A 20996-nucleotide genomic window follows, 5' to 3' on the forward strand; every position below is an offset into this window, starting at 1 on the left:
ACTACAACAACAACAAGACAACCCTTTTCTGGCAACGGAGGGTACCGTTTCCTGCATGCCGACCAAACAAGGGAAGGGATTCAGCTTCGCGGCAAGTTCATCTCAGCACATTGATGTCGCAGGGCCAGAAGGGAACTAGGAGGCAAAAACAGAAAAAAAACAAGGCAGAAATTCACCGCGCAATCTCGGGCGGGTTGGGAAAGAGCCAGCTGTTTTAGCACGCTAATTTCATTTACTCAGAAGAGAGTGAATGGGGGGGGGGAGGTTGTTCCGCAAAACGTGACATGCTGTACTAAGATGGAAACCAGCTTTCCCCCCCCCCCGCCCCCCACACCGCCTGGTCTGCCTGCCAGGAGTTTGGGAGCTCTGGAATTTCTCCTGCTGGCTGGCTGGGTATCTTGGAAATTCAAGTCCCAAGGCAGGATTCAAAAAAAAAAAAAAAAAAGACTACACGAATAAATAATATCAACGAAACACAAGAGCTAGGAAGGGTGATAGAAACGTCGCCGTTCAGAGCGAAGGGAGATTCAACATCTCAGCTCGCAGGCTTGTTTTAACGCTTTGGGTGTTTCTCCGGAGATTTCTCGCCCAGGAGTAAGTCCCACGGGGCAATGGGTGGCCGAAAGATCATCCATCCCAGCCCTGCGGAGAGCTAGTCTGTCAAACATGCAGAGAAGTCCAAGGGGAGGGGGAGAGGGGCGGACTACATCAACGATGAGCCACAATGAGCCGCTGTCAGATGCCAAGGACAGGCTGGCTGAAAATACAAACAAGCCTTCTAGGTTGGTGTCCCTGGTCGGAATCCTCAAGGTAACGCCTTTACGCTCTCTTCATCCTCCGACTGTTCTTCCTTCTCCTTTTTGGAACTAAAGAAAAAGAATTAAGGACACCCTGAGGTCATTAGGAACACTTCCCGTCTCCTCCTTCTCCCCAAATGCCTAGCATGGATGACATTACCCAGTTGGGTCACGAAACGTCTGCAAGAAAACCACCAAGCTGAGAGAGTACCAAGGACTTCACAGTCCTCTTCTTCATCCTCCTTCTCATCCTCCTCAACTCAACCAACGCCCACTCCCTTCTAGCACTGATGACGTTACCCAGTTGGGTTGTGAGACGTCTGCGAGACAACTTCGGAGAGTACCAAGGACCCCCACAAATATTCTATCAGTACCTTGGAAAGGTTCAAAAACTGGCCTATAAGATCAACCGATTAGAGCAGGGGTCTCCAGCTTTGGCAACTTTAAGACTTGTGGACTTCAACTCCCAAAGTTGGCATTTCCCCAAGGGCTGGAAGTTGTCATAATGGAGAAAAATGCCAGCCATTAATGAATTAAAAGGCGAAAACTGCTGAGAGGAGAAAGGGAAGGCGCCAAATCAGCTTTTTCAGAGAGGTAATTTTAAAGGTGAAAAGGCAAAAAGCCACCTTTGGAGAATATATGGAGCACCCAGGTTGATTTCTTGGCTAAAAAAAAAACCCAAACAAACTGGACCAGTTGGCTCGTCTTCAATTCCGGGAATTCTTTCGCATGCGGTTCTTTCTCTGGTTTGCGTGAAAAAAATTCTAAATCGGGCAGGAGATTTTACCTCGCATCTTCCTGGTCCCTGAAATTATTTTTTTTTAAAAAAAGAGAGAGAGATGGAAAGAAGAGGGGAAAAGTTAAGACTTTTCAAAACGATACAGGCATTTGTTTACAATCGGGATCCCCGAAACACTAAGACAAATAGGGGGAGGGACTTGCCGTCCTGATATTACCTTTCTGGCGCTTTGCATTTTGGCTTGTGTGGCCGAGATAAAGACTCTTTCTGAGAGGAAAAACAAAATGGCCGTTAAAAACTTCGCCTGTTCTTTTGCTGGGTGGGAGGGAAGAGTGCAAAATTGGTGGGTGTTCTGTGGAGTCCTTGATGTGAACCCCACTCCTTCTTGCACTGATGATGTTCCCTAGTTGGGTAATGAATCATCTGCAGGAAAACCACCAAGCTCAGAGAGCACCAAGGATCCCACAGTCGTCGTCGTCCTCCTCCTCCTCCTCCTCCTCCTCCTCCTCCTCCTCTTTTCCACAAACGCCACTCCCTTCTAGCACTGATGATGTTCCCTAGTTGGGTAATGAAACATCTGCAAGAAAACATCTGCAAGAAGGGCCTCTGGTGGCTCAGACTGCTAAGACAGTTTGTTATTAACAGCAGCTGCTTGCAATTACTGCAGGTTCAAGTCCCACCAGGCCCAAGGTTGACTCAGCCTTCCATCCTTTATAAGGTAGGTAAAATGAGGACCCAGATTGTTGGGGGCAATAAAAGTTGACTTTGTATATAATATACAGATGGATGAAGACTATTGCTTAACACAGTGTAAGCCACCCTGAGTCTTCGGAGAAGGGCAGGATATAAATGCAAATAAATTAAAAAAAAAACACCACCAAGCTCAGAGAGCACCAAGCACCCTACAATTCAGCCCTGAGCTACGTATATTCTCTCGTGGGTATTCCCATGGGTCTGAATTTTGCAGTAGGGTTGACAGCTTTAAATACACGACACCGTTAAGAGGTTAGAAAAGAAGAACACACGAAGCAAAAACATTCACCCAAAAATGCTGAGGAATTGTCCCGTCAGCTAAAAAAAAGAAAGACAGCGAAGTCAGAAATGCAGGAAGAGCTCCCGATGAAACCGATTCAAAAGTGGAAGAATGAGAAACGGGACAAAACGGTCCTTGACAGATTCAAGCCAGTTGAGCTAAATGTGTACTAAATATCAATTTTTCCTGCTCCATATAATTAAGGCAGTTTCTCCCCCACCAATCACCCCCTTTAAATAACTCTATCCAACCCTCTCTTTCCGCAAAGCTCTCCGCGGAGCAGAACCATCATTCTAAATTCATGCCAGGCTCCTGGCACCCTTTCCAGCTTTCTGGCGGACCGAATTATAGCCTGGCTACTAAACCAGCCAAATTTCAATAGCATTCCTGGCTTTTATCCCTTCTTTTGTGTTACATGCTGCAGCTGGCAGGAGGGAAGAAATGAGAAAGGAAAATTAAGCAAGGAAGCAATGCTTGGTGAGAGAGAGAGAGAGAGCGGGGGTGGGGAAGAGAGAGAGATGGAGAGAGGGAGAGAAAGAGAGAGATGGAGAGAGGGGGAGAAAGAGAGAGAGAGGTTTGGACAATCTAAAAAGCCATCTTACCGATATCCTCTCTTCCCTTTGTCTTTTCAGTAATGCAATGATGTCTTCTCTTTTTTTAGCCTGTGAAGAAAGATGTTTACAATGGTGAGGAGGAGGGAAGTAGATTGGTTAATTCCAGAGACTCCGTGTTTCTCCAACCAGAGGTGTGGACATGCTGGCCGGGGAATTCTGGGGGTTTGAAGCAGGGGTGAAATGCTCCTGGTTTGGACCGGATCGCCTGATCGGTAGTTTGGAGAACCGGTAGCAAAAAACCCTGCCTCCCCTCCTTGCCCAGCTGAGCCACGGGATCATCGGAGGTTTTGTTTTTTAACTTTTAAAAGCATTTTTTCTTCGGCCAAAAATGCTGAGGAATTGTCCCGTCAGCTAAAAAAAAGAAAGACAGCGAAGTCAGAAATGCAGGAAGAGCTCCCGATGAAACCGATTCAAAAGTGGAAGAATGAGAAACGGGACAAAACGGTCCTTGACAGATTCAAGCCAGTTGAGCTAAATGTGTACTAAATATCAATTTTTCCTGCTCCATATAATTAAGGCAGTTTCTCCCCCACCAATCACCCCCTTTAAATAACTCTATCCAACCCTCTCTTTCCGCAAAGCTCTCCGCGGAGCAGAACCATCATTCTAAATTCATGCCAGGCTCCTGGCACCCTTTCCAGCTTTCTGGCGGACCGAATTACAGCCTGGCTACTAAACCAGCCAAATTTCAATAGCATTCCTGGCTTTTATCCCTTCTTTTGTGTTACATGCTGCAGCTGGCAGGAGGGAAGAAATGAGAAAGGAAAATTAAGCAAGGAAGCAATGCTTGGTGAGAGAGAGAGAGAGAGCGGGGGTGGGGAAGAGAGAGAGATGGAGAGAGGGAGAGAAAGAGAGAGAGGGAGAGAGGGGGAGAAAGAGAGAGAGAGGTTTGGACAATCTAAAAAGCCATCTTACCGATATCCTCTCTTCCCTTTGTCTTTTCAGTAACGCAATGATGTCTTCTCTTTTTTTAGCCTGTGAAGAAAGATGTTTGCAATGGTGAGGAGGAGGGAAGTAGATTGGTTAATTCCAGAGACTCCGTGTTTCTCCAACCAGAGGTGTGGACATGCTGGCCGGGGAATTCTGGGGGTTTGAAGCAGGGGTGAAATGCTCCTGGTTTGAACCGGATCGCCTGATCGGTAGTTTGGAGAACCGGTAGCAAAAAACCCTGCCTCCCCTCCTTGCCCAGCTGAGCCACGGGATCATCAGAGGGTTTTTTTAAAACTTTTAAAAGCATTTTTTCTTCGGCCAAAAAAATGCTTTTAAAAGTAAAAAAAAAAGCCCAGCTGAGTTGCCTGATTGTCAGAGGCTTTTCTTTTCTTTTAAAAGCATTTTTTTTGCTTTTAAAAGTAAAAAAAAAGCCTTTGATGATCGAGCGGCTCAGCTGGGATCGTCAGAAGCTTTTAAAAGCATTTTTTCCTACAATCTCTTTGGCGAAAGAGGTTGTAAAAAATTGCTTTTAAAAGGCTCCTCTGACGATCCCAGCAGAGTTGCCAGATCGTCAGAGGCTTTTTTTTTTCTTTTAAAGGCAAAAAAAATGCTTTGAAAAGAAAAGAAAAGCCTCTGACGATTAGGCAACTCAGCTGGAATCGTCAGAGGAGCCTTTTAAAAGCAATTTTTTACAACCTCTTCAGCCCAAACATCCAGGACTATAAACTAGCAAACTTGACTTTTAAACCGGTTGAGGAAACGAACAATCCTGCGCTCGTTTCTTTGAGCAGAATTATTTAAGGGAAATCCCAAACGGCAGAGTTTGGAAGACTAGACTCATTTCTCCTGATAATCCCATTTCTCTGAGCCAGGTCTAATGGAAGCCCCCTCGATCAAACCCATTAGGGGATTGTTAATTGCCACGAATACGAATGCCGGTTTGCCGGCAGCCACTGCAGAGCTCAGCACATTTCATTCTTTTCCTAGGGACTGGCTGCCCCTGGCTCCATTCCCACGCTTACTCGGCAAACTTTTTCCTTTTTTTAACAAGAGAGCGTGGAGGGGGAAAAAGAAAGAAAGAAAGAAAAAGCCCTTTAAGACTGTATTAGTGTAGCTCTTAACTTTCGCAGACTGCTGTAACACGATGTGGATTAGATGTGGAGAACCACGTTATTTATTCCTATCGATCGGTGTTGATGATTTATTTATGCGTTGGTGAGCCAACAGGCCAAAGTTGTTCGGCTCCACACTGGACCTCAGGAGTTAATTAACTAAGAGCTAATGGGTTTGTCCATGAGGGTCCATTACAGACTCGAAGTTTCCCGTCATAGTCTGCAGCAGCCTTTATCAAGGAGGAAGGTCCAACGAACCTAGAAATGAGACAACGGCTGTTTCTGGAAGAGATGCTCAGTTCAGCCAGTTCTAACCAGTTCGTGTGAACCTGTAGCACTGGTGGCTGCGGGAGGCTCTGCCCACCTGCCCGGACGTCATCACGTCCGATTTTTGATGCTCTGCACATGCGCAGAGATGTCACGCATGCTCACATTTGCGAACTGGTAGCGAAGGTAAGTCAATAATAATAATAATAATAATAATAATAATAATAATAATAATAATAATAATAATAATAATAATAATAATAATAATAATAATAATGTTTTAATTTGTATACCGCCCTTCTCCCGAAGGACTCAGGGCGGTGAACAGGCAAATAAAATACAAACAGAAACATACACCATAATTAAAACAACCCTTAAAAAACTGATTCAAATTTGCCAGAAAATTTAAAATGACATTACACCCCATAAAATTACAGAAATTTTAAAACCCATCAAAGTTCAATTAAAATTTAAATTTAAAATTTAAAATCAGGCCAGTCCAGCCATACGAAATAAATAGGTTTTAAGTCAACACTACCCCTGCTTGGGAGGCCCATTTAGACTCACCACTGTAGGAAAGAGAAACCAGAAACAGACAGACATCGACTTACGAACACAGTGCTAAGCCAGGGGGCTGTTAAATGAGCCGCACCTGATTTTCTTGCCGCCGTCGTTGAAAATGACTTAATTCTCAGCGGTTCTAATAAAGTCTGATTGTTTTTGAACGGATTGCCTCTACTACTACCTACTTGGGCCTCGGTCACAACAGGCAGCTTTCTCCCTTCTTTAGAAATATTGACTTGCATATTGTTCTGACCCAGCTCCCCAAACACGACAAACCCTCTGTAGTGGAAGCAATGATTCCTTTATTAGGAGCGCCGGCAAAAAGTTTCTCTCTCACCACAGGCTAACAAGTCTGTCCGGCCGGGAGATGGATAGTTGTCAGCCACATCTATTCGTCTCCGCCTCCTGCTTTTTATCCCCAGAGCTAGTAAGGGGCTTCGCTAGCAGTGGTGGCTCTTCCATCCCAAGGACTGGCCCATAGATTTCCACTGCTCTCCTCTCCTCTTGCCTTCTGCGCATCCGCGCGTCAGGCACCGGACTCAGCTGTTCCTCCGCTTCCTCATCAGCCACCTCCAGACCTGGGGGCTGTTGACTCTCCATCTGAGGGCTGTCGGACAGCCCAGGCTCCGCCTCGGTCTCTCTCTCCCCCCGACAGCTCCATTCCCTCCTCCCCCTCGGAGCTCTCAGGTTGCCTTGATGCTGGCCCCGACTCCCACGCCTCTTCCTCCTCCTCTGATTCAGCTGCTAGGAGGGGCCGGTGGCTGATAGGCCACAACAGTCAACCAGCCCCCTGGAAGCAATCAGTGGTGGGTTTCAATTTTTTTTACTACCAGTTCTGTGGGCGTGGCTTGGTGGCGTGGCTTGGCTTGGTGGGCATGGCAGGGGAAGGATACTGCAAAATCCCCATTTCCTGCCGATCAGCTGGGACTTGGGAGGCAGAGAATAGATGGGGGCGGGGCCAGTCAGAATTTTTACTACCGGTTCTCTGAACTAGTCATAATTTCCGCTACCGGTTCTCCAGAACTGGTCAGAACCTGCTGAAACCCACCTCTGGAAGCAATGCAAATTCTTCTGCCTCTTTTATGTTTCTGGTCTGAATGGCGAACAAATCTTCTTTTCTCTCGGATTTACAACGCAATCTAATCATCTTTCGGAAGGAGATAATCAGCCGGAGTGCTCCGTTACACAAAGATGGAAAATCTTTTGCTGATTCACAGAGCACGGAATAGCCCTGGCAGCTTTCTCCCCTTTTTAGAAATATCGACTTGCACGCAACGCTCTGAATTCTAACCTTCTTCCCGAAAAGCTCAAGGGAATACGACCAAAACTGAGCCCGAAATGTCCGTTGCTGAGCGAAACAGCTATGGAGGGAGTTTTGCTCCATTTTATGACCTTCCTTGCCAAGTGAACCTCTGCAGTTCTTGAGTTGCTAACCCAGTTGTTAAGTGAAACCGACTTCCCCTGTTGACTTTTGCTTGCCAAAAGGTCGCAAAAGCGGGTATCACATGACCCCTGAGACATTGCAATCGTCATAAATTTGAATCAGTTGCCAATGGCCCGAATTTTGATCGTGCGAGCATAGGGAGGCTGGACATGTTGTAAGTGTGAAAAATGGTCATAAGTCACTTTTTTTCAGTGCCGTTGTAACTTGGGACGGTCACTAAATGAAGGGTTGTAAGCAGGGGTGAAATCTACTTTCCTTCCCTACTGGTTCGTGCCACGTGCGCGCACCAACCCTCTGCGCATGCACAAACCCTTCTGCGCATACGCAGAGGGTAAAAAACAGGTTACTTCCTGCTTAAAACCAGGAAGGCATGACGACCAGACATGTGGGTGGAGCCACTGGCCGTCATTGCTACCTGTTCGGCTAAACCGGGCCAAACCGGGAGCATTTCACCCCTGCTGTAAGTCAAGGATGGTCTACAATACCCAAAAATAAAAGTTTAGAATGGAGCTAGTTCTGAAAACCAGCAGAATCCGCTCACCTTCTCCAGGTAGTTTTCTTTCCATACGTCTTTCTCCATTTCCGAGTTTCTCTCTTCTCGTTCTAAACAATTGTTTTCAAGGAAATGGTTTAAAATTCATTTTAAAAATAAAGAATCTTTTCATTATTTTTCAAGCAGAATTGTCTGGATGTGAGATTTGTAGCTGGGGAGAGTTTATGGCAGCCCAAAATGAGAAGGGCTTTAGAAAAAGGCATCATTTTTTGTGAGTTGTTGATTAGTCCGAAAAAGTGCTACCAGATTTTCTGGAGTAACAATTATTTTTATTTTGACTACAATAAACAAAGATATTGAAGGACATTGGATGCACAAGTTAGCCTAAAGGAAGAACGAGAAGGCTATTTCTTGCTAAAAAATCCTGCAGAAAGTTAAGTTTTCCATTTTTGGTTCTCTTGATCTCATCCTCAAATGAGGAAAAAAGGAAGAGAAAAAATTATTTTAAGTCAACAAAGTGACCTGCAACAATTAGTTTAAACCAGGGCAACTAAACTAAAGTTGGCAACTCTGGGAGTTGAAGTCCACAAATCTTAAAGTTGTCAAGGTTGGAGACCCCTGGTTTAAACAACAAAGCAATTCACAGTCACGTTTGGAAATTTTCCTGTCCGGGTTTACACGCCATATAAATCTTGACTTATGTACAGCTGGTAGAATAAGGTGCCATTTTCTGGATTTACATATCAAGCTTAATCAAAAAGTACAAACTGTATTTTGGCTTAGATTGGAGGTGAGCAGCTACGGCCCTTTTAAGGACCTGTGGACTTCAACTCCCAGAATTCCCGAGCCAGCAATTCTGGGAGTTGAAATCCACAGGTCCTTAAAGGGTCCATAGCTGTTCACCCAAGTTACAACATATAGGAAACTCAGGTGCAGAAAGATACCAGAGAGATGTGTCTCCCTGCTTCGTGTTCTTGCAATAAGAACAAGTGCATTTGTTTTTTCGAACAATGCCAATTAAAAACACTCTCCTTTCCATCTGCTGCTTGGGTCAAGATCACCTACCAGGTCATGCATAGGACTGAATCAATTGATTGGCACCGATTGGCACCCCTTGATTGGCATTCAGGGAGTGCCTTTTACAAGGATTTTGAGGCGTTTAAGTGGTTTGGCTTAAAGATTCTATTACGATAAATATCAGGGTGCCCTCCAAAATTCCCATTTTGGTAAAACCGTATACTTACTGTCACTCACGGAGGATGAAACAGACAAATGGCTGCTTTTCGCTAAATAAATAAATAAATAAATAAATAAATAAAAATATTGCAACGGATTGAAATCACCGATTGCGTTTCTCCTTTGAACATTTGTGGGATCGTTTTTTCCACCTTAGCAGCAGAAAAATCCACATTAATTGACAACCTCCATAGACATTTCGATCGCAGATGCTAACCCACCCCCCTGCAATGCAGGCCAATTCCTAGGAGGGAATCCAGGGGGGTGGCATTGAAGGGGCATTCAAAGAAAAGGGACTCGGCTGAAGGAGACGGGACAATGGCGTGCAAAGAGAACGGAGGCCAAGCAGAAGAAGCACCGCAAAGCCAAGGAAGGTTGGAAGCCACTTGTCTGAAATGGTATAGGGTTTCCTGTTTGAGCAGGGGGTTGGACTAGAAGACCTCCAAGGTCCCTTTCCAATTCTGTTATTCTTCCTTCCTTCCTTCCTTCCTTCCTTCCTTCCTTCTCTCTCCCTTCTTCCTTCTTTCTCTCTCCTTCATTCCTTCTATTCCTTAGTTCCTTTTCTCTTTTATTCTTTTCTTCCTTGCCTGCCTTCTCTCTCCCTTCTTCCTCCCTCCCTCCCTCTCTCCCTTTCTCCCCATTATTGGAGACTTTTAAGAAGAGATTGGACAACCATTTGTCTGGAACAGGATAGGATTTCCTGCTTGAGCAAGGGGTTGGACTAGAAGACCTCCAAGGTCCCTTCCAACTCTTATTCTGCTATTCCTCTCTCCCTTTTTCTCCTCCCTCCCTCCTCCATCACCGAAGACGTTTAAGAAGAGATGAGCCAACCCCTTCTCATAGGGTTTCCTGCTCGAGCAGAGGGTCGGACTAGAAGACCTCTAAGGTCCCCTCCGTTTCTCTTCTTCGGTTGATCCCCTTAAGCCGCCCGGATGCCCAGCTGCGGGCTCGGAGCCAGCCCGGGGCCGGCTCTCCCTGTGCCCGGAGAGTGGCTGCCCGTCCGCCCACCCGTCCCTCCGCCAAGGCTACCGGCCGAACTCCGTCGCGGGCAGGAGGCGCCGTCGCAAAGCGAGCCGCCCCGGGCGCCCAGCCGGGACTCGAGCGGCGGCTGGAGGTGACGGAGTCCCAGAAGGACTTGGCCAGTGCCACGTCCTGCTCGCTGGAGCCGGCGAAGGCCAGCGGGGCGGCTGCGGGGGAAGGCGCGGGCGCGGGCGGCGAGCTGGCCATGGCCGAGGGCGTGGGCGAGCGCGGCCGCTTGGTCTCCACGGCTCCGCGCGCCGCGGCACCCGCCGGCCGATCCTGCCGTTGGCCCGGGGAGGAGGGGCGGCCGTCGGGAGACGCCCGCGGGCGCCTGCCGAGACCTTCCTCGTTCCTCCCGACGGACTGCCCTGGGGAAGGGGAGGGGGCTGCGGGGACGGGCAGAATCCCAGAATCACACACGGGAGGGTTTCAAACAGAGATTGGACAGCTACCTGGCTGAAATGGTCGAGGGTCTCCTCCTTCAGCAGAGGGATGGACTAGAAGACCTCCAAGGTCCCTTCCAACTCTGTTGTTTTGTTATGTTATGTTGTTACGTATGCGGTTATGCCGTTTTCCTTCCTTCCTTCCTTCCTTCCTTCCTTCCTTCCTTCCTTCCTTCATTCCTTCTCTCTATTCCTTAATTCCTTTTCTCTTTTATTCTTTTCTTCCTTGCCTGCCTTCTCTCTCCCTTCTTCCTCCCGCCCTCCCTCCCTCTCTCCCTCTCTCCCCATCACCGAAGACTTTTAAGAAGAGATTGGACAACCATTTGTCTGGAACAGGATAGGATTTCCTGCTTGAGCAAGGGGTTGGACTAGAAGACCTCCAAGGTCCCTTCCAACTCTTATTCTGCTATTCCTCTCTCCCTTTTTCTCCTCCCTCCCTCCTCCATCACCGAAGACGTTTAAGAAGAGATGAGCCAACCCCTTCTCATAGGGTTTCCTGCTCGAGCAGAGGGTCGGACTAGAAGACCTCTAAGGTCCCCTCCGTTTCTCTTCTTCGGTTGATCCCCTTAAGCCGCCCGGATGCCCAGCTGCGGGCTCGGAGCCAGCCCGGGGCCGGCTCTCCCTGTGCCCGGAGAGTGGCTGCCCGTCCGCCCACCCGTCCCTCCGCCAAGGCTACCGGCCGAGCTCCGTCGCGGGCAGGAGGCGCCGTCGCAAAGCGAGCCGCCCCGGGCGCCCAGCCGGGACTCGAGCGGCGGCTGGAGGGTGACGGAGTTCCAGAAGGACTTGGCCAGCGCCACGTCCTGCTCGCTGGAGCCGGCGAAGGCCAGCGGGGCGGCTGCGGGGGAAGGCGCGGGCGCGGGCGGCGAGCTGGCCATGGCCGAGGGCGTGGGCGAGCGCGGCCGCTTGGTCTCCATGGCTCCGCGCGCCGCGGCACCCGCCGGCCGATCCTGCCGTTGGCCCGGGGGGGAGGAGGGGGCGGCCGTCGGGAGACGCCCGCGGGCGCCCCTGCCGAGACCTTCCCTCGTTCCTCCCGACGGGACTGCCCTGGGGAAGGGGAGGGGGCTGCGGGGAGGGGCAGAATCCCAGAATCACACACGGGAGGGTTTCAAACAGAGATTGGACAGCTACCTGGCTGAAATGGTCGAGGGTCTCCTCCTTCAGCAGAGGGATGGACTAGAAGACCTCCAAGGTCCCTTCCAACTCTGTTGTTTTGTTATGTTATGTTGTTACGTATGCGGTTATGCCGTTTTCCTTCCTTCCTTCCTTCCTTCCTTCCTTCCTTCCTTCCTTCCTTCCTTCCTTCTCTATCACTGGAGCTTTTTAAGAAGAGGTTAGACAACCATTTCCTGGAATGGTAAAGAGTTTCCTACTACAGCATGAAGGTGGGACTAGAAGACCTCTAACGTCCCTTCCATCTCTTAGCTGGATAGTTAGTTAGATCTTCTAGTCCCATCCCCTGCCTGAGCAGGAGAACCTGTGCCATTAGTACAGGTTGCCCTGTACTAATGGTTGGCTAGTCTCTTCTTCAAGCCTCTTCTTGAAAGTGATGGAGAACTCAGAACTTCTGGAGGCAAATTGTTACACTGATTAATTGTTCTGTCAGGAAATTTCTCCTTAGTTCTAAGTTGCTTCTTTCCTTAGTTAGTTTCCACCCATTGCTTCTTGTCCTGTCTTCAGGTGTTTCGGAGAATAGCTTGACTCCCTCTTCTTTGGGGCAGCCCCTGAGATATTGGAACACTGCTATCATGTCTCCCCTAGTCCTTCTTTTCATTAAACTAGCCATATCCAGTTCCTGCAACCGTTCTTCATATGTTTTATCCTCCGGTCCCCTAATCTTCTTTGTTGCTCTTCTCTGCACTCTTTCTAGAGTCTCAACATCTTTTTTTTTATATCGTGAGCTTTTGCTTACACCCGATCTCTTGCACCCGATGGCCCAGGTTGGCAGCCTTCTCTCACCTGTCAATTAAGCAGCCGAGGCGAGTCTTTCACAGCCTTGGCAACTAAACTGGGTGGACTTCAACTCCCAGAATTCCCCAGCCCAGCGTGGAAGCTGCCAAGGTGGAGAAACTCTGCCGGCTGGGGAATTCTGGGAACTGAAGTCCACCTGTCTTCAAATTGCTAAGGTTGAGAAGCATCACTGTAGTCTAGTTTATTGCCTCCAGAGCAATACAGAGTGAGTAGCTGAATGTATTCAGACTTTATTATTATTATTATTTAGTTTATTCATTAAATGCCATATCTGTGGGCACACGAGCATTGCCCTAGCTCAGCTCCAGCTGATTTTTGGGCCTTCCTGGCCTACCAGAAGTCAGGAAACGAGCTGTTTCTGGCCGCCACAGGGCCTCCGGGGGTTGGGGAGGTCGTTTTCGCCCTCCCCAGGCTCCAAGAAAACCTCTGGAGCCTGTGGAGGGTGAAAAATGGGCCTTCTGGTCCCACCAGAAGCCAGGAAACAGGCCGTTTCTGGCCTGGGAGGGCCTCTGTGGGAGTGGGGGAAGGCCGTGTTCGCCCTCCCCAGGCTCCAAGAAAGCTTCTGGAGCCTGGGGAGAGAGAAAAACGGGCCTTCCGGTCCCACATGCCGTCGCGTGTCAAAAGTGGGGGAAGCGTGGGAGGGGCACGCGTGCATGCGCGGGGGAGGTGGGGTGCATTGAATTATGGGTCTGAGGCATGGGTGCACGCAAAACTCCTGCGCTCCCCCCGCTTTTGGCACGGCAAAAAGTTTAGCCATCACTGATCTAGGCAGAATCCCAGACCCCACCCCCACATCCAATGCCCCATTGGGGATACGGGTCCTTAGGTAGTCCTCGACTTACAACGGTAATGCAGGCCAGAATTAGCGTTGCAAGTTCTGCCTGTCATTATGTAGGTCATCACAGGATCCTGGCTGATTTTACAATTTTTTATTTATTTATTTATTTATTTATTTATTGCCACGGTGCTTAAACAGACGCAGCGGTCCTAAGTGAACCCGCCGTCAGCCATGGGACTTTTTTTTTGGGCCAAACACGTCATTAATTGCAGTCGTCACGTGACCTTGGGGCCCCTCCAAGTATCCGTAAATACGGGCGGGTTGCCCGCTCGCCCAAATTGCAATCGTGCAACAACGGGTTGGTGCAGGGGTGGCCAATCAGAATCTCAAATTACAGGTTGCAGGTTCCTTTTTTCAGGGGGCGGGGTGTCCATCAAAATTTTAGCAAGGGGTTCTCTGCCTGGTTGCTGAGTGGGCGTGGCCAGAGTGGGCATGGACTAGTCAGCCTCCTGCACCACGGCAGGGGGGGCTGTTTTTGCCCTTCCTGGGCTCTGGAGGCTTTCCTCAAGCTTCCAGGAGGGCAAAAATGTCCTCCCCAGGCTCCGGAGGCCCTCTGGAGGCTGGAAATGGGCCAAACCTCCGGTAGGCCCATTTTTCGCCCTCCCTGAGCCTCCGTGCACACCTGCATCCAAAACGGGCTGTGTGGGGACTCCTGGGAGGGGCAGGGTGGGCGAGGCCAGCCAGGAGTGAGATTTGGGGGTTCTCCGAACTGCACAGAATCTTAGCTAGAGGTTCTCCCGAACCCCTTGCGAACTCCCAGCAGCCCACCCCTGGGTCCATCTTAACTTCAAACGGTCACTAAGGGAGCAGTCATAATTTGAGGACTCTGTAAAACGCCGTTTCCCTTTGACCTGTCCTCAGAAGTTCTGGGAAACAATACAATCAAAGTATCTTGGAAAAAGAGTCGCCAAAGACTTTTAATGTTGGCATTTATTAGAGAGAGAGAGAGATCTCAAAGGAACAACAGACGGAGGAGGTCTTGAAGAGAAGACTTCTTAAGGCACATACCAAAACTTTTAAACTAAACTCCTTTTTCCAAAACATTTTTTAAAAATCCTTCGTTCTTTCCATTCTCACATAGCCTTAATTTTCGCTGCTTTGCTGGCCAATGGGGGAAAGAAATCAGAATTTGTCATCTCTTTCATTTGTCTCCTGTCTTTTTGGTTCATATCAAGTCCCTCTAGGAACTGACCGTCAGCTGAATATTATGGGCTGTCAGCACTCTTGTCGAGCCGCGGCAGTTGCCGGTAAATGACCCACATTGATCAACCAGAAATTTAATTAACCACCCATCTGGACAGGGAACTGCAGTCTAAACGAATGAAAAGTTAATAAATCTAGTACCGGGGTTTCCTATTATGTAAACGGATTGTTGATGAGGGCTGAGATAAAACTTACTCTCAGGAATTTATCCTTCTAGTAGCTATGTTGGTTAGGCAATGTTGAGAAGTGCAGCCTCGAAAGCTTTGGAGCAGGGCAGGGCTCTCCAACTCTGGCAACTTTAAGACTTGTGGACTTTAACTCTTAGAATTCAGGAATTCTAGGAGTTGAAGTCCACAAGTCTTAAAGTTGCCAAGGTTGGAGATCCCTGCTTTGTAGAACATCAAGGTGGGATGACCTAACCTGCGTTGTACCCTAAAGTTTCTCAACTTTAGAGACTTGAAGATGGGTGGACTTCAATTCCCAGAATTCTCCAGCCCAGCTATGCTGAAGTCTACCCCTCTTAAAGCCACTGTGGTTGAAGAACGCTTCTTCACAGTCCTGCACAGGGTGGCTTCTTCTACCCTTCAACCTGTAGACTAGTCCATCCAGCAGATTGCAAAAACTGCAGGGAGAGGCCACCTTTTCACTTGGCTATGTTGTTAGTGATTGTTACCTTGGTCAATCAGCTAACTACACTGCCTAGTGACAAGGCTGATGTTCAGGCCTAATTTCTCTCCCCCCACCGTGGGGGGTCTTTAGAGATCATCCAGGCTCCCTCAGTGGTTTCCAAACTGGATTTTCTGTCTTTAAGATACTCATTTCATGCTACCCAGACAAAATTGCAGAGGACAAGAGACTACCAAAGCTCCTCTCGATTCTGTTTTCTGAACTTCACCATCTGGGTACCATCACCCAATTCCCCATCAGGGCAGGAGATCCACCCTTGGGCTTTTGGAAGATCTTGTTAGCGTGGGACCTGTTTTTCATTTCACTTCATGTAGGGCCTTGAAGACAACAGCTGCTCTTCCTACCAGCTTTCCATGATAGGTCCTGAATGTCAACCACAACAACCCACCAATCTGCCGCAAGGGAACCCTGTAATTTGGCCAACTGCCCTCACTGTGCGGTCATCACAAAACTATGCAGAAGTTGGGAGTGTCTCCACTACTTCTTTGCTCCAGCATTTTCTTATGACTGATTGACTTCCTTCCTCGCTGTTGAGTTGGTAACCTCTTAACACGGATCAGGAGGTCTGCATAAAAGGTGTAATTCCTTGGGTTCCAGCTGAGAAGACTTCCTAGAGATTGAAGAATTCTGCGGATTGTTTTGTTGACAGTGAAGCTAGTGATTGCTGGGGAGATACACAATCAGCTAACTACACTGCCTACAAACCAAACGTGATTATCTGGAGGAGCCAACCTGGAAAAAAACACAAGAAACACACACACACAGTGAAGGTTCAGCAGCTGTTCCTTTGCGATTCACCACCGTAAAAATGTCACATTCCTGGATTACAACATTTTGTGACAAGATCCTGGCCTGCTGATCCCTTTTGTTTTTCCCTATGTTGAAGTTTCTAGACCTCATGATTGGCCAAAATAGACTTGCAACTCCCTATCTCATGAGTCTAAGAAGTGGGAGATGGTGGACTATTTCAACTCTTTACTCAATTCTGAAACAGTCATTAGAAATATGTACGTTTAATATGAAATAACCACTAATCAAGCAGGCTAGTTTTGCTAAGTATGCTACGTAAAACCACTCTCTAAGGCAGGGGTCTCCAACCTTGGTAACTTTAAGACTTGTGGACTTCAACTCCCAAAGCTGGCTGAGGAATTCTGAGAGTTGAAGTCCACAAGTCTTAAAGTTGCCAAGGTTGGAGACCCCTGCTCTAAGGCTCTACGGTTCTCGAGATACCCCTCCCTCCTGAAACCAGACTAACCTAACCCCAGTCTGATGTTGCTTTTGAATTAAGCTGCTTCTCCTTATATTTTGTCCTCTGTCAATGAGCAGTGCCAGGGACTAAGTATAGACTTAAGGAAGGAGGAAGCAACTCCACCTGTAAAAATTACAGTGCTTTTCTACAGAGAGTTAAACAATCTGCTGCATCCCAAATCTGCAGTTAGCAAGTCCTTCCTTCAAGTTGGCAGGGTTACTGATTAGATTAGAATAGAATAACAGAGTTGGAAGGGACCTTGGAGGTCTTCTAGTCCAACCCCCTGCTTAGGCAGAAAACCCTACACCACTTCAGACAAATGGTTGTCCAATCTCTTCTTAAAAACTTCCAGTGTTGGAGCATTCAGAACTTCTGGTTCCACTGATTAATTGTTCTAACTGTCAGGAAATTTCTCCTTATTTCTAAGTTGCTTCTCTCCTTGATTAGTTTCCACCTGTTGCTTCTTGTCCTGCCTTCAGGTGCTTTGGAGAATAGCTTGACCCCACCCCCTCTTCTTTGTGGCAGCCCCCGAGAGGTTGGAAGACTGCTATCGTGTCACCCCCAGCCTTTCCTTTCATTAAACTAGATAATGAAACGAAACTAATCTGCAATTGCTCTTATCACTCAGCCATCTTCATCCAGCTAAGCGTCACCCCAAATTTAAACTCGGCTTATCCTCCAGGCAGGCCAAGGGCTCAGGGACAGCGGTATCCATTCTCTAAGCCCACCTTGTGCCTCTCAACATGAGGAATTCAGGATTCCAGGTTGTTCACCATCTCCCCTCTCCCAGGTTTGGCCTCCTGTGCCAGGCCACCTTTGTTCCTTAGTCCTTAGTCCAATGCTTCTGAAGCAACAGAAAACAGCACCGACATTTAGAAGAGATCTCGCAAAAAAAAAACTAACGTTCCTCATAAACTTCTGGTTTTACAGATTGAGGCAGTTCCTTTAAAAACAAGCTTCTGGAACAAGACCATAAAAGGAAGTTTAGAATTTGCCCATAAGAAGCTTACCTTGATATAATGCTGGTGAAAAATTGGCTTGGTTGCAAAACCTGAGCTGGGAAGGAATAATAATAATAATTAAAAAAAAAAACCAGTGGTGCTTTTCCATTTTCTTCTCAAATGGATAATCTTCGTGGCTTCTGAAAGCAGCAGAGATATCCCAGGACTTCTATGAGGGACTTCTAGGATGGGTCTCTAAACCAGCATCCTTGATCACTTCAGCCGTGGTTCCTATACCTGGTTAAGAGAAAGACTCGAGATTACAGGCAGATCCAAGCGATCTCAACTCTGGCGTCTCTGGTCTTGAGGTGTGCCCCAAATCCCCAATCCTAGGATTTGTGTGGACTCTGTAACCATGGATGGTCAGGTGTGGCTTACAAACCAAACCAAGCCCAGCTCAGCTCTCTTGAAAGGGGGCAGGTTGATTTCTCCTTGAGGTGACCGAATGATGCAATGTTTCCATGGACTTTCTCAAACAATCTCAAGACTTTTGAAATCAACCTGACGCTATTGCAAGTAGACTTTCCTCTTACCACCATTTTTTACTGACTGGTTGAAAAACGGCCCTCAAAAAAAGTGACTTCTGACCAGTCCTCTCACTTACAACGGTTGCAGAATCCCTACGGCCATGGGATCACAATACAAGCCCTTGGCAGCCAGCATGTGTTTACCACGGTTCTAACATCCCAGGGTTATGTGATTGCCATTTGCAATCTTCCCAGCTGGCTTCCAACCAGGAGTCCATGATGGGGGGGAGGGGGATGCTGGATTCGCCTTAACGACCACGTGACTCACTTAACAACTGTAGTGATTTGCTTAACAATGCTGCCCCCCCCAAAAAAGGTTGCAAAATTAGGCGTGGCTTGCTTAACAACTATCTTGCTTAGCAGTGGAAAATCTGGTCCCCATTGTGTTCATAAGTCAAGGACAGGTACCGTGTTTTCCCGAAAATAAGACCCTGTCTTATATTTTTTTGAACACCGAAATAAGCGTGTGGCCTTATTTTCGGGGAGGTCTTATTATTTTGGGGCGCATGGAGCAAGACGGGGCTCCTCTTGCTATCTTACCTGATTTCCAGTTCTGTCTCCCTAACCCGAGGAAATGGTGGGGGCTGGCTGTGCATATGCTTAAATATTTTCGGGGAGGGCTTATTTTCGGGGAGGGCTTATTTTAGCACACATGCTCAAAAGCCTGATTGGGCTTATTATCCGGGGAGGTCTTATTTTTGGGGAAACATGGCATTAGCAGAGTGAAGATACGATGCCGGGGGAGAAGAGGTTGACCGTATCTCTTAGGTGCCCTCCACTTAGACTACTGTCTAGACTAGGGCTGGGCAACTATGGCCCCTTTATGACCTATGGACTTCAACTCCCAGAATTCCTGAGCCAGCATGCTGGCTCAGAAATTCTGGGAGTTGAAGTCCATAGGTCATAAAGGGGCCATAGTTGCCCAGCCCTGGTCTAGACTATCATTAAATGAAGAATGATGGTTTGGCAGTGCTGAAAGCTAAAGGATTTAACATTGAACCTGGGGAATTCAGACCGATGGATGGAATTGCATTTATAGTTTACCTTTTTTTTCAAAGAGCTGAAAGCACCAAATGCGAGTCTCCCTTAACTCCAAGAGTCTTGCTCATGTATATTTCACCCGGCACGAGGCAAAATGCCAGGGAGAGATTTAGTGAAAGGAGATGGGGTTAGAACAGTGTTTCTCAGCTTCCGCCATTTTGAGACGTGTCGACTTCAACGCCCAGAATTCCCCAGCCCGTTGTTGCTGGCTGGGGGATTGTGGGAATTGAAAGTCCCTCCCTCTTAAAGCATGCTGGCTGGGGAATTCTGAGAATCGAAGTCCACACATCTTAAAGTGGCAAAGTGGTTGAGAAAGGTAGAAATAAATTAGGTCGAACCAATTTTGTGCAGTTTTACAGAATATCCAAGTGGAAAAGCTTCACAGCCAGGTAAGTCTTTGGCTTGTCACACAAGTGAGATGGCCGGCGCTATAAATATAAACAAACAAACATAGATATCAGGGGTGAGATCCAGCAGGTTCTGACAGGTTCTGGAGAACCAGCAGCAGAAATTTTGAGTAGTTCGGAGAACTGGAAAATACCACCTCTGGCTGGCCCCAGAGTAGGGTGGGAATGGAGATTTTGCAATATCCTTCCCCTGCCATGCCTACCAAGCCATGTCCACCAAGCCACGCCCACAGAACCGGTAGTAAAAAAAATTGGATTTCACCCCTGATAGATATCCACCTGGATATACAGTATAATCCATCCAATCATGTGTAAATATATTCGGAATAGTAGCATTACTAAAACAGAAATGTTGCATACATTCCTTGGTAGATGAAATGAAATGTTTTTAAGACAGGAAAACGAAAATTTGACACGTAGAACTTATTAGGGTTTAAAGGACTCTCCCTGAGTCCTTCGGGAGATGGGCGGTATACAAATATAATAAATAATAATAATAATAATAATAATAATAATAATAATAATAATAATAATAATAATAATAATAATAATAATAATAAATACGGGAAAGTATTTTTAAATCCAGTTTCCATTAGGAAGTTGACCACCGAAAAGGAATCAAGTTTTGAACACCTGGAATCCAAGCAATTGTTGTTTTTAAGAGCCAATTGCTTGAGAAGGGCCGTGGTGGCTCAAGGCTGTAAGAAGCCTGTTATTAAAACCAGCTGCCTGCAATTACTGCAGGTTCTAGTCCCACCAGGTCCAAGGTTGACTCAGCCTTCCATCCTTTATAAGGTAGGTAAAATGAGGACCCAGATTGTTGGGGGGGCAATAAGTTGACTTTGTAAATATACAAATAGAATGAGACTATTGCCTTACACACTGTAAGCCGCCCTGAGTCTTCGGAGAAGGGCGGGATATAAATGTAAACAAAAAAAAAGAAAAAAAAAAAAAGAAAAGAGGCTAGCAAAGTTATAAAACATTGGTCCACCGGATGGATATGGTCAGGGTGAAATCCAGCAGGTTCTGACAGGTTCTGGAGAACTGGTAGCAGAAATTTTGAGCAGTTCGGAGAACCGGCAGCGGAAATTTTGAGTACTTCGGAGAACCGGCAAAATACCACATCTGGCTTGTCCCAGAGTGGTGATTTTGCAATATCCTTCCCGCAGGAGTGGGGAGGGAAGGGGGATTTTGCAATATCCTTCCTTTGCCACACCCACCAAGCCACAACACGTCCACCAAGCCACGCCCACAGAACCGGTAGTTAAAAAAAAATTGGATGCTCCAATGCTACCATCAAAAATTGTCCCTGAACGGCAGAGCCAGGAAGAACAATTTATCTATTTATTAAATTTAGAAACTGCCCGCTTTCCTCAAATCGAG

The 20996-nt window shown here is 47.4% G+C and overlaps 1 protein-coding gene across 1 annotated transcript; it reads right to left on the reverse strand.

Moving 5' to 3' along the window:
* Window positions 1-544: 544 nt before the first annotated feature.
* HOATZ (HOATZ cilia and flagella associated protein) lies at window positions 545-11626 on the reverse strand. The gene is made up of 7 exons (XM_058194701.1): window positions 11369-11626; window positions 9238-9279; window positions 8042-8103; window positions 4099-4158; window positions 1754-1803; window positions 1585-1602; window positions 545-866 (listed from the first exon to the last, which is right to left on the reverse strand). Exons 1-7 carry the CDS (start codon window positions 11604-11606, stop codon window positions 806-808), a joined length of 531 nt encoding a protein of 176 aa, XP_058050684.1. The 5' UTR covers window positions 11607-11626; the 3' UTR covers window positions 545-805.
* Window positions 11627-20996: the final 9370 nt, after the last annotated feature.

This window comes from Ahaetulla prasina, chromosome 9, assembly GCF_028640845.1.
Source record: "Ahaetulla prasina isolate Xishuangbanna chromosome 9, ASM2864084v1, whole genome shotgun sequence".
Classification (NCBI taxonomy): domain Eukaryota; kingdom Metazoa; phylum Chordata; class Lepidosauria; order Squamata; family Colubridae; genus Ahaetulla; species Ahaetulla prasina.